The sequence below is a fragment of the Grampus griseus genome (genome assembly GCF_964374135.1).
Source record: "Grampus griseus genome assembly, chromosome: 8".
In the NCBI taxonomy this organism is placed as follows: domain Eukaryota; kingdom Metazoa; phylum Chordata; class Mammalia; order Artiodactyla; family Delphinidae; genus Grampus; species Grampus griseus.
This window is the reverse complement of record NC_139002.1, coordinates 48,248,299-48,262,816: the sequence shown is the minus strand read 5'-3', so window position 1 is coordinate 48,262,816 and position 14,518 is coordinate 48,248,299. Positions and strand designations below refer to the sequence as shown.

The 14,518-nt window shown below is 36.1% G+C and overlaps 1 protein-coding gene across 6 annotated transcripts in view; it reads right to left on the bottom strand.

The window, feature by feature from the left end:
* Positions 1–14,518, bottom strand: part of DLG2 (discs large MAGUK scaffold protein 2) — a gene marked incomplete at its 5' end in the record, with an annotated part of 938,475 nt that overhangs the window by 798,498 nt on the left and 125,459 nt on the right. For 5 of the 6 annotated variants that reach the window (XM_082659629.1, XM_082659630.1, XM_082659631.1 and 2 more), the window contains one exon: positions 12,212–12,690. The exons of the other annotated variant lie outside the window; for it this stretch is intronic. In XM_082659629.1, coding sequence (XP_082515755.1) covers positions 12,212–12,520 — 309 coding nt within the window. Of the gene's footprint in view, positions 1–12,211; positions 12,691–14,518 lie in introns of those variants that run through there. 6 annotated transcript variants of the gene reach the window in all.

Here is a 14,518-nt window from a genome sequence, read left to right as displayed (position 1 = left end):
CAAGGAACTTCCAGTTATGCTAGGCTCTTTCATAAACTCAAGAGTTTCTGTCCTTAATCTACCTACAGTCCTCAACCAGTTTTCCTGTCACCTTTCCATTCAGTCCTTTGAAAATGATGTGCTCTCTTATACTAGAAAACAGCTGCCCTCACATTACTGATATGTTGGCTTCACATTTTTTTTTTTTTTTAGAATGGCCAGAAGGTGCTTAGTTTTGATAAGGGAGTCCATAGAGTTGTTGCATATGGAAGTTTAATTCTAAATATTGGTATAAGCAATATAATAATGGTGTGGTTTCAAAGGATACAATTTCATACAATCATTCTAAGATATTATGGTTGACTTGCAGGGGCAGACTGCCTGCATTTTAAGACATGTGGATCCAACTCAACCTTGAATATGTCTACATACAAATTTCATAAAATTCTTAACCGTATATAAACATACTATAAAATAGACAGGAAATTTCCAGAATATTTCCCTTCCCCATCTGATCAGTTAGATCACTCTTCCTCTTCAACATCTCTTCCTGTCAATTTAATGACCATACTACACTCCTCAGCAAATTCTCTGTTTACACAGTCAGATGGTCTGCCTACTTCTATCTGTTGTACTAATTACCTTTTCATCTGTCATTCAATTCAATCTTGCTCACCTACAGCAACATGAAAACGAGAGCATTCAGCTCTTTTCCTTCTAGAGAACAGACACAAGGAAGAGTTACAGTGACAGGAGAAAAAGGGGTGTAAATCACTCATGAAGATGATTAAGAACAACCCTGCTATATTTAGGGTAGGTGGAAATTTCTCTTACCAGGACTTTTATTAATTTAATTTTACTTTTGGCTGCATTGGGTCTTCGTTGCTGTGCATAGGCTTTCTCTAGCTGCCGTGAGCGAGGGTACTCTTCGTTGTGGTGCAGGGGCTTCTCATGACGGTGGCTTGTCTTGTTGCGGAGCATGGGCTCTAGGCATGCAGACTTCAGTAGTTGTGGCACACGGGCTCAGTAGTTGTGGCTTGCGGGCTCTAGAGCACAGGGTCAGTAGTTGTGGCACACGGGCTTAGCTGCTCTGCAGTACGTGGGATATTCCCGGACCAGGGATTGAACCTGTGTCCCCTGCATTGGCAGGCGGATTCTTAACCACTGCGCCACCAGGGAAGTCCCTTATCAGAACTTTTAAACAGAAACTACTTGCCTATTTGTATATATATCCTTCCTTCCTTCTTTCCTTCCTTCCTTCCATCCATCCTATCATCCATCCAGTCAACAAATTAAGCATGTATTAAATTACCAACTGGGTATTATCATTATGCTACGTGTTATAGAAGATGCCATAATAGTGTCCAAAGTTGGCTGCAATCACACGAAAAGTATTCATCTTCATGAACTAATAAAAGCAAATTAAAAAAGCAACAGCATGCAATTTTTAGCTTACCAAATTTATAAATGCTTTTTATAAAGAAAGAACCATCAAGAGTACAGGAGGAAAGACATGTTCACACACTCCTGGAATGGGAGGACTATAAATTTGTAAAGTCCTTTTAGAAGCAATTTGGCAATTAACTCTAAGCTCTATGGGGCAGGAATCAATCTCTTTTGTTTTCCATTATGTCCCCATTGATTAACACAGTGCTTTGGCATCTGGGAACTGTTCAATAATTAATTGTTGAATAAAAATCGACTGAACAACAACGTTCTAAGCCTAAAAAAATTTACACCCTTCACTCACTGATTCCTTTCCTGAAAATATATCTTAATGAGAAAACTGGTTAGAGGTTAATGTATGCCAAAACTTACTTCACTACTGTTTATATTAATAATAATAATATAACCTAAACGTCCAACAAGATGAGTTTTTGTAGAAACAGTAATATTTGGCAGTCATTAAAATTATGTCAAAAAGAAAAATATTTTACTAACAGAAAAATGTTCATAATTAATGTTAATGTAAAAGAAGCAATACAGTTTTATATTCTTAACTTCCCACTAGCAGACACATATAACCAATACCTTATATTTAGGTACATCTGTGAGCTCATGTTACTATAATATATTACATTTTTTTTCTGAAGATACACATGCAGAGTCAATTGAAGAAACTAAAAAGGTATCAAAATACTAACTGTGGTTACTTCTAGGTGGAATTATAGCTATTTTAATATTTTTCAAACATATCTTTAGCTTATAATAATATTTTTTACCATAAACTTGTATTATTTCTACATCAAAACCAAATAATAAAATTATTTTAAAAGAGTAATATAAATGCTCACTTTAAACTAAGAGAATTTATGATTATCCACTTAGACTTTATTTTTATTTTGAAAAACTTCAAGTTGAAAACAGAGAAAAATATATACACTGAAAGTATCTTCCTCTTAATTTTGCTGTGAAAGTGCTCTAAAAATATAAAGTCTTAAAAAAAAACTAAAACATTGTAATGAATTGCAATAATATGTGTGATGGAGAACAAATAACATAGATCAGAGAAATGAATGATCAGTATACAAACAGAATCAAAAAGCATTTTCTAAGATTGCCTTCCCAGTCTGGCAAAGGCAGATATATTTGCTAATCACTCTAAAATGTAATATAAATCTAGGAATTTTTATATAATTTTAAACTTAGTACATTTTTAAACTACTTATTGAAGAACTATAACAATGTTGACCACTAACTAAATAGCACAGCCTATCAGAATAAAGTGCAAATGTGTTCAGTTATGGATTTTTAATGTGGTGCTGCCAACTACTATACTCTGAGCACTTATATTTAATGACGAAAATGATGGAGAAAAAAGGTCATGTAATCTACAATAGACTGTACAGAAACTAATTATAAAGTAATAGTTCACGACATTATTTCAACCTTCTAGAGAGCAAGTGACTCCTAAATTAGGCAAAGAAACTGTGTAGAATCAGATTTTCTTTTTCTGATTGTCCGCTCAAAGTGCAGTTCAGTACCTTCCATCACTGAACAGCATGACCCACTTGAATGCAGAATATAATTTCTGAACAGTGATTCCTATATTTTAACAGCACCACCAAAAAGAAGAATCTGAGTCAAACTAAAAACAAGACAAATATGCAAAGCAATAAATCTGTGCTAACAACTTTTTATTACAATCTCTTTGTTATTAAATAGAGCTACTTTAAGGACAGAAGATGTTACTCTTGATCTTATGGCACTTGTATAATGAGTAATAATAATAATAAATCAAATTTGAAACTTAAGTACCTTTACGTACAAGATCCCGTGTTAATATTCATTCAGAAATCAACAACACCTAGTTGACTGATTGCTACATGCTGGGTTACTGGGAGAACAAGGGTAAATAAACAGATTGTGCTCTAATTGAATTTGGCTTAGAGAAGCAGATAGATACTTATTCATAACTGTGATACAATGTGATAGGTGAATTGTGCATGGTGCCCAGCTAGACATAAAGGTAGACAAGACATAGTCTTTCTTCTCCACAGCCACCAATGCAGCTGAGAAGTCAGGGTCCAAAAACAGAATAGTGATACTACAAAATTGTCACGAAGAGATGAATGGACAGCTGGTGACTATGAGTTAGGCATATGAGGAATCTTTCACTCTCTAATCAGGAGACCGAGAAGGAAACAACTAACCACAATGCCAGGTAATGTGCTAATTGTGCAGGATACCACATTAAGTAGAGGTTTTAGGAGCTAAAACGGACTGGAAAGGATTAGAGAGGAGGATGCTTAAACCAGACTTTTAAGTAACATATAGGCTTTGTTACGCAGAATGGGACATTCCATCAGAAGGAACTAGAAAGCTGAGAGTCTAGTGCAGAGGTTGGCAAACTTTTTCTATAAAGAGCCAGATAGAAAATATTTTAGGACTCTCTGGCCCTACAGTCTGTATTACAACTGCTCAACTTTGCAATTGCAGTACCAAAATAGCCATAGATAATGTGTAAACAAATGAGCATGGCTGTGCTCCAATAAAGCTTTCTTTATAAATAGTATAATTGGGATTTCATATAATTTTTCACAAAATTATATTAAATATTATTATTCTTATTTTCTTCAACGATCAAAAATATTTTTAAAAATTGTTGGCTCTGAGGCTATACCAAAACAGGTAGCAAGTTGGATTTGACCTGTAGGCTATACTTTGCTGACTCCTGGTCTAGTTAGAAGGCAAGCTAAATACACACACATAACAATACATATAACAATTTCAAATATCTAACCAGTGTTCTCAATTCTACCCAGCCTTTCCATTTTATAATACATGTTTTGTAATACCCTCTTTTCTCCATCTGAAATGAAATTCATGGATAATACAACTGCCTACACATTTTTAAATAATGCCTTAACTGAAGTAAAAGAAATAAAAAGAAAGTACTTTATGTTAAGATAGTATGTTTTCAATATGGCAATCTGTGAGCCCAACTATACTAGAAAATGTAATAAAGTAGTCACATGTTTACGTGTACTTATAATGAATAAATTTAGATTTAAATGGAATAAAGAGACCAGATATCACATCTGCAAGAAACACAGGAAAAGAGCAAGAGTAGGCATATGAAGAGTAGACACATATGAAAATTAGTGTTGGAAGAAGTAATAATGGTTCATTTGTATATAATAAGAGAGCAAAGGAAATACTTTAGTTGAAATATAATCTAACAAGATTGCTGATAAAGTGGAGAAAGTAAAAGTGTCATATTTTTGCAAATACACTTATAACTTAGTGCCAAAATAATTACTTATAACTTAGTGTCAAAATAATTCTCTGCTTTATATGGGGCAGACCGGTGAGGAACTTTATCTATCTATCTATCTATCTATCTATCTATCTATCTATCTATCTATCTATCTATCATCATCACCTCTCTATCCCTATTTGGAATTACCCCTCATGTAAAGATAGACACTTGATTTGACTTCCAGTGCTTCAATAGATCTTGGGACTCTGTCCTTTGATAAAAAATGAGGACTAGAGAACCCCAGCCACCTAAGAGCCTACAGGGAAACTGAGTATAGATGATCTTTGGAGAAATATCAGAGTAATACTGAAAACAACAGAAAACTCTAAAATAAATAATTTCACATAATTTTCACAAAATAGATTTCTTATAGTGTGATAACATTTTAAAAATAAATATAAGGTATGGCAATCAAAGAAAATATTTTTTAAAACAATCTTATTGAAATTTGGTGAACTATTTGTATTTCAAGTGCTGTTACCAATTTAAAATGTTTGGTTCTATGTCTATTAAAAGGACCTCAAGTCTCTTCAATTACGTATTTGCAGGTGACATTTACAAATGTAAACTGATACAGGAGAGGTGTATCGATGACATAAATACCAGGATCAGCAATATTGCTCAAGATAGGGATTTTCCAAACTGGGAACCAATTCCTGATAAAATTCCTAACAGAACAAAGTACAATGATCCCTTGATTTACACAGGAGTTACATTTCTAGAATATTAAATGATTATTAAATCCTTGCAGAAAATACTTTGTTTATAAAACTGAATTTGATTTTAGGTTTAGAAAATTAAAAATAAAAAAAAAAACTTCATGAATATGAAGTGAAATGTTAAAAATTGTGCATTAATGGAGTCATTCTTTATTCTTCAGGACTGCTCTGCACATTATAGTGCATTTAGCATCCCTGGCCCCCTTCTCCTAATGCCAGTATCACCTCCCAGACATTATCAATACATAAGTCCCTCCATGCGTTTGTAAAATGATTTCTAATGGCTCGTCTCTCTCCTTATCTTCTTGGGGACTGCTGGTCTGAATTATAAGAATGTAGAAATTAGGTTCATGTAATTCTTTGTATAATGCCCAACATTGCATTATCAACAAATTGCATGCTTAATAATTTTCTTGTCAGTAATTACGCTTTGTGAAGCGGAGCACATAAAGGTAAGAGAGGGAAAGCTGCCTGAAACAGTAAAAAGAATTCTGAGTTCAACGACACTGGCCAATTCTGCCACAAACTGAATGACCTTGAGCAAGTCTTTTTAACTTTTCTAGGCTTCACGTTCTTTGGAAAATACACTAGACGACCTCTAAATTCCCATCCAGCTCTGACATAATTATAAAATATCTGTCTATCTATCTACCTATCTATGCCTTTGGGAAATTAAAGGAATGAAAGTAGAGAATGGAGAATAAAATCAGGTGATGCTACATTTGTAACAGATCAAACAATATAAAAAAGAAAACCCCAAAACTAAGAAGATGGCCAATGGAGATGGTGGTATTAAAGGGAGGTATTTGATTCTTGGCATAACAGATGCATAGGTAGGTAGACAATGCATTTGAGATTCACATTCGTTCAGCAATGTGAGATGATGTTGTCGGACTTATGAAAGACAAACTCTACATGTACTTTTATTTTGTACTTATATTAAGTTTAAAATACATGGTTCCTGATTCCTTACCATAAATATTGCCAAGATTAAATCCAATTGGCAAATAACTACAGATGATGGGGTCTTTCTAAGAGCAGGTATCTTATTCTGGTATCAGTGCTGTGGCAATCTACTCCACTGCTTCAGATCAGCGTAGTTCTTAACCTCGATCACAGAGTAAAGGGCTCTTTAAGGGCTCAACCAACTCAGGGTTCCTGAGACCAGAAAACAAAGTAGAATGGGGAAATCTGGGATTCTGCTAGGAGGTGTCAGTCCTCCCAACCATGTAAAACACTCCAATTCCTTAAGGAAATTTCCTGTTAAATTAAAGAATTAAAGAGGTCTCTGAGGGTATTCTCCCTTCCAGTGTACCTCAAACAGGCCTTTCTGTAAGATGAGGTGGAAAGCTTGAGTCCGATAGAACTTTATTTGAAACTAGTTCTGCCTTTATCAGTTGTGCCCTCGTGAGCAAGTTACTCTTAGCCTCAGTTGCCATATCTGAAAAATGGGAATCATATAATCACTCTTTTACTGTTGTTGGAAGAATTCCAAGTGATGATTAATGTAAAGACCCTAGCACAGGGCTTTACACATTGGGGGTGTTGAGAGTATTCGATAAATACCGTCACCTTTGGTCTTTTCTCTTCCACCCTCTGTACTTTGTCTCTCCTGCCCTGCCCTAGAGAGAAGGCTCTGCTGATGTCAGCATCCAGTAGCAGGGGTGCCAGGAGTGCTGCTGACTGACTGGCTTCAGATCTGCCCAAGGCATGCTCAGTGCTTTTATTCCTTCTGTGATACCTCTTATTCTCTTATGTTTCTTCCCTTGCTTGGAGGCTGCTGGTGTTTTCCCAGAGACTAAAAAGTCTTATTCTTCCTTAGTAAGGGACCCTCTATGGAAGGAATCAGTAGAAGCAGCCACAGAGTTAAAACAAACTGTCAGATCTTTCTAACCAGACAAAAGCTGAGCCTGAGATTTCAGCCTAGGGCAACCCTACTTCTTGGACTAAAAAATCCTCTGCACTCAAGTTCCTGTAAACTGCTATTTCTGGAGGAGCTGTAGAGGGACTGTTAGGGAAGATTTACACAGTTTGGCTAAATACTTCAAATGTAGTTTTTCTAGCAGTATGTACTGAGAAAACCTAACATCACCCACCTCTGAATGCAAGCTTATGAAAATGCTAGTTTATCAAAACAAGTCTATTTTACATGACTTTACATGTACTTTACATGTACACCATTGTAAACCTCTGAGAACCCTGAAGGACAAAATGACACCCCATCATAACGTGGTACTGTGTCAAGTGTTTCTGAACAGTTGCCTGGCCTAACCTTCATCACTATAAGCGAGGCATCAAAAAATTCAGTGGACAGACTAGAAACTCTAATAAAGGACCACAATACTGATAATTAATTCGATGGATGATATGTTCTTCAGGTTAAAAAACATAATTTGGATATCACTAGTCATCATAAATACCATTTTTTAAATTGGACAATTCCTGTGTTCTAAGCGCCACGCTTGGCTCTTTAGATGGAGTACTTTCAATTCTTATTACACTTTTCTGCAACATGATTATAACATTCTAAGTTTTACAGAGGGGCAGATGAGTCTTAAAGAGGTTAAGCAAGTGAGATCACACAGAGCTAGTAAGTTCAAACTTTGGATTATCTGGCTCTAAAGCATAAATCCTTTCCAAAGTGTGTCTCATTCATTAATGGATGTCAGGTGACAGAGCCACAGAATATTAGTTTTGGAAGGGATACAGAGGTTCATTTAGGAAAATCAGTTTTCTTAGAAACAGAGAAACTGAGGCCTAGAAGGGTTCCTTAACCATGAAGCCTAACACAGAGTGTGGCAGAACTCTTGAATCCTATGGTGGCTCAATGCTGCTGACTCAGCAGAGTCCTCACCAAGGCCCACCAGGCTTTCTGTGACCCATCCCCTGCCCATCTCTCCGTGGGCAGACGGAACTAAGAGCAGTTCTACACAGACACCAGGGTGTTACAACTGTTTCTGTTATTTTTGCCCCCAAAGCCTCTCTCTCTCTGCCGACTTGATAAACACACATTTTTTCAAGATTCAATTCAGTTCCATCCAAGTATCACTACCTCTATGAAGTCTTCACTAATTCACCTCTCTTCTCTTCCCAGAAAAAAACAGTTATAGTGAATTAAGGAATAGGTTAATAGAAGCCAACTTTTATTGTGGATTTATGATTCATTCATTCCACAAATATTTATTGAGTCTCTACTATATGTAAGCACTGTGCTAACTGCTTTATATGTATTATGTTAATCACTCCTCACCATAAGCCTATGAGTTAAGTACTATTTTTATCCTAATTTTACAAAACAGGAAATGTAGGCATAAGGAGATACAGTATCTTTTCTTAAAAAAAAAAAAAAAGGATATTTTTGTCTTTCTCCTTTGTAGTCCCTTTGTATCCTGAATACACATTTACTATGGAATTTGCAGCACTCCGTGGAACTTTGTTTCACTTCCAAATTTTGATTTATGACGCTATTATTCTGTGTATATAGTGATATATTTGCTAAGTATTGTATACTATTGTAGGTCGTAAGCTCCATAATGGTAGAGGTGGTATCTACTTTGTTTCCTATTATATCCACAGGGCCTGACAGAGTGGCACATAGTAGGTACTCAGGAAATGATAGTTGAATAAAGAAATGAAGAATGAATGAATGAATGAATAAAGAACAAATGCATAGAACCCTGGTCTCTGAGTCTTCACTGTCTGTGCTGCCTCCCCAGACCAGTCTGCACTGGGCAGAAATGCTGCATAAGCAGCGATGGACATGTTTTTTTTGTTTTTTTTTTTCCCCAAGGCCGATACTATTATCTTGGATGTGCATTCTAGAACTCACTTCTGGACACTATAATTTTCCATTTTCTTACCTATTATTATGGTTATATTAATTCTACAGATCCAAATGGAATGAAAACTTATTTGAGAAGGGACAGGAGCTGTTTTTTATTCCTGCTGAGGAATAACATAATGACAAAGTCCTGTTAGTACACAGCACCCCCAAATAACAGGAGTTTGGCAAAGAGCCTTGGGAGGAACTCAAGTCATTACCATGGCCCTGTATTATAGCAGCCGGAAATCACACTGCTGATTTCCACGTAACACAGCAACTATCTCCAAGGGCAAGATCCCAGCTCCCAGACACTTAATAGCCCTCAGGCACGTTCTGTACCACATATGGGTCCCTAGGCAACTCTAAAACACGCACTTTCCTTCTTTCTGCTTTATCAAGGAGTCTAATGTTTACTATCATTAGCCTCTACCTTTTATTTTACAATATTCACAGGGTATCTTTAGTTAATTTAAGGGATAAAAATGGTATCCAAAAATTCTCAAAACAGACTTAGTGTTAATGGACACATATTGATACACACACACTCTTGTTTCTGTGATAGTTTACATGGGCATATAATACATACACATCTGTATATTTCAAATATTAGACATATTTTATAGATGTATATGTAAATGAATACAGATATATATATACATAGAGCAGCATTTTCGAGTACCTATCAGAAGTAAAGGCAATATACTTTATATAGAGAAAAACATTACAAGAACAGCTAGTAATTTCTAGGAGAGAAAAGAATAATATAGAACTTTAATTTTTATATGTGTATACGTATATATATATGTATAATTATATACACATGAAAATGTGTTAATACATGAAAGTAGATATTATAGCGATATTTAAATATATATCTCTATATTAATATATTTAAATATATATCTCTATATAGAGATATTTAAATATATATATGCACATGTGCATATACAGACATATTAAAAATTATTCGACATAATATATTTGAAAGGGCACGGGAGTGGAATGAAGAGAGATTGATCAATCTAGTATAGCACATTTTTAGGACTAAGATGGTAAAAGGGTAGAAAAGTCAGTTGATGGAAGAGTGTCACAACACTGAAGATCCTAAAAGATGTGGTATCGGTTCTCCATTATTTGGGGAGTAACTGTTCTTAGCAAGTAATAAAGGACATGTGAATAAGAGAGAAAAATGTAGAGAAATGTGTATACAAAAGAATAACGGGAGATGGTGGCTGCCTCATTTTATTGCCTTCTCATATGTCACTGGATCTTTAATTATCAGTGCAGAGTCTATTTCAATCTTTAAAGCATTAAATGGCTATAAATTTAAGCAAGTAGGAGGCTGACTTTGTTAAAAACCAAGGAAGGGAAAAGTTTCCCTTGGTTGATGAAAAATGTACCAAGATTTTTTGAGCATAGTTATTATAATATAGTATTAGAGATTTTGGTTTGAGCAATGATGAAAAGTTTATTACATCTTAGATAAAAAGAATTGTAAAAATAAAGCATGTTTGCATATTCTACTCTGTGCAAAATCCATAAGCTAGATGTGTTTGCCTTCTCTGCCTATGTAAGCCTTGAGAATTTAACATAATCAATAAAGAGATATAGGCTAAAGACATTTAAACACATGTGTTTGTTAAAGAACAGGGACTTCATAATTGTTGACTGTTTATTCAGTTTGGAATTCATGTTAACTTTAAAAAATAACTGAGTTTCCAAACATCAGGCTCCATTTCAAGGTGAACTAGTTTAATTCTAAAATGACAATATATTCTTGATTTAAATCAAGATGCTGAAATGCATGATATTAATGCATCAGAAGCCACATATAAGGCTATGTATATGTAGCATTAAGATCTAGTGATATATACTTACAAGTACTTAAAAAAAACTAATATTAAAATTGGAATGTTCTCTACACCTCTCAGATCATAACGTTTTACTCATGATCAATACCCACTTCTTAATTATGCTAAAATCATATTAAAATCAAGAGAGGATTTTTTTCTGCAAACACAGATTTTTCTCTTTTCAGTGAATTTTTATGAACAGAGTTCTATATTTATGACAATGATTACAGGTGCCTTTTATTTATATTTTATAGCATTTACAGGAAGTTGTTTTCCCTCTTCTGGATGGAGACAGGAAAAAATGAGCCAATTTCGTTTCTGGTACAATGCTAGTAGTTTGGGGCAAGAATAAGCTAGGAATCAAATTAAGGGACTCTGCACATCTGCTTCAGAAATATGTTACAGGGGAATACGAGTTATACTTTTTAATATAAATAACCTTTTTGCTTCTATGAATAAATGAAATGTTTCATTATTTTATTCTGAGTGTAATTGTCTAGCTTGCTTCCAATTGTATTCCTTTTGTTTATAAAATGAATTATTTAGTACAAACACATTTTCTTCTCCATCACTGAAAAGGTATACAGCATTATAAGAGTAAAATTAGAATAGGATACTTTAAATCGCTGCTTTCCATAGCTGAAGAAATGAATGTTTTTTTATCTTTAAAGAGATGGAAAGTATCTGATTAAAGTTCATTTTCTCTTTCTTCCTTAAAACAAGACAAAACCCTAGGCTAGGCAGAATAGAAAAAGTTAACAATGATTAGAAGTAATAGTGCTGCTAAAGTCTATGATGCAGAATAGTAAAATCATCTGAGGACTAGAGAAGTTGAATTTGGGGAAAAGTCACTGAAAGAAACTGAGCACAGCATCCCTTGACTTTCACAGGCCACACAGAGGTGTGAGCCCACAAACACCTGTGAAAATTACAGGATTTCTTGGCCTACCATTTACCAAACATGCGTACCCAGTCAGCAAGGAGCACCCAGAAAAGTTTCCAAACTGCTAGCCTTCCCCAGCGTGCTCTCAGTTTCTTCCAATACTCACGGGAAAGTCACAAGGAAAAGGCTCACCTGTGCTGGGCTGAACCAGCCATGTGGGCAGGCACAATGCTCCCCACAAGTCCCTTTGCCCTTGGTGCTCGTCTTGTGGGAGCTTTTCCGCACACTGTCCCACAAAGTGACCAGCTTGGTCCTGTTTGAAGCTGGGCCCCCAGGTCCCGAGGAGGGCATAGTCTGAGAACTGTACCCGAGCCCCTGAGGACTCCTCTGCCAGCCACAAGCGCAGTGGGCATCCCTGAGCAGTGTGGGTGCGCTCCTGCCGGCATCCATCCCATCGGACCCCCGGCTGCAGCTGTGTTGCTTGGTGAGGTATGCATTCATACTGCACTGATGCCTACTCTTGCCTTTGGTCAGCTCTGCACAGGAATGTCTCCTCCCTCACACCCCTTTCTTCCAGGCAGTTGTAAAAGTCTTTTTTTTTTTTTTTTTTTTTCTCCCGTGGTTCCCTCAGTATCTTTGACAGCTGCTATAGCAGCGCATCGTGGGAGCAGCTCCGCACAGCATTATCTGCGGGCTGGTAGCTCTTTGTCAATAGATGACTCAACTCACAGAGCAACTTGACAGTATCCCTGCTCTAGGCAGAAGCAATCAATGCTCCACACAGCTGGGCTACAGGACTGTACACTGTTACAAACCCTTTTTGGATGGAGCCCCACAGTAAAGCATACTCTTCGCAATTTGGCATTCTGGCTTTTCCCTCTCCAGCTGATCCCCACGCAAAATACAGACCTCAGGAAAGAACGCTTCTTATCGGACTAGCAGGACCCTTCTTTCCAGAAAGAATATATCTAGGCTGAAACCATATAGCGTAAGCAATGTAAAACGATGGGGAGGTTAACCTGTGAAACAATTTCCAACATTTACAGGAATCACTTATTTAGAGAGAGGTTTGCCAAGACACAGACCAAATCATGAGGTAACGAAATAAGAGGATCAGTATTAACTCTAAAGAATATTGATTCATTCAGAAAAATCACTTAGATCACAGCATTATACCAGAGTGCTTTCAAATTTGGAAGTGTGTTTTAGAACATGATTATATATTATAGTCCAAACATATATTATTTATGCTATGAACAATTATTAATTCTTTCTGATTCAAAAGTAAAGCAATTCCCAAAGTTCCAAACGGATGGGTTGGCTTATTTTGACACAGTGTTTTTCCTTACCCCAAATTATTCTGAGGATTTCCTTTCAAATACTTTACCACAACAAATACATTCACCACAGAGAGAGTCTGCATTTTAAAGTGAAAGACATCTAATTCTGCCATCCAGTATTTTGGTTTCCAAAGACAGAATTTTCAAATTCTTTCACTAAAAAATGAGTGAAATCTATCCAATTTAAAGCAATTGCCTTCCAAAGAGGACATGATTGTTTTAAATTTTAAATTTTAGTATGTTTGCAGAAGCCATGCATAGTATTTTCAGGAAAGGGAAAGGCTAATTACTACAGCACTTAGAATTTTTATTCTGTTTGAAACTTTCCGTATCTCTTGCCAAAATGCCTATCCCTATCACATATCCCTAAGGAAATAATTTTGGTTTGATTGGGGAGCACAGCGCCACCTATGCAGCACCAAACAAGTGTGATATAATCCCATGATATAGTTATTCTAGTTATAGACAGTCAGGTGCTATCAGACCCACTTTCGCAGTGGACTAACCAGGTGCTGGGGCAGTGTAGACCTCATTTCTATCTGAGTCGACAAGGTTCTTGTTTCAAAAGCCATGATTACAACATATCCTACAATTCAACACTAGGACTCCCTGGATAAATCATTGTTATATATAAAAGTCCTGAAAGGAAGGGGCAGGAATTTCTCTTTTCGTGTATCTGCATGAAAGAGACGTTTCCCAAATTCTGTGCAAGGGGTTGGTATAAGTACCTTGCCTGGCACGGTAAGCATTCAAAACACCTTTGCTAAATAATAATGACCCATATGTGTCAGTTCAGAGGGCAGGCCTGGGTCTGTTATTGACTATTTTTTCCCAAGCTCCTAGCCCACTGCCTGCCCAGCACATCATAGCAGGCTTATGATAAATACATTTTTGGACAGATGAATAGATATTTGGGTGGATGTCTAATAGAAGGAAAGAGTAGAAGAATGACGGAGTTGACTAACATTTTTAGAAAATAATATTTGATTCAGCAGTGCTCCAGAAACAAACTATTTTTCTAAGGTTGGCTTTACTGTTGATTTTGAGATATTAAGGAAATTTGCCACAAAAACGTGAAGACTTGAACTGTTGGGTAGGTATAACAATGGCATTAATGGTATTTCTTTCTGAAAGAGGAACAAGGAATCACTATCAATAC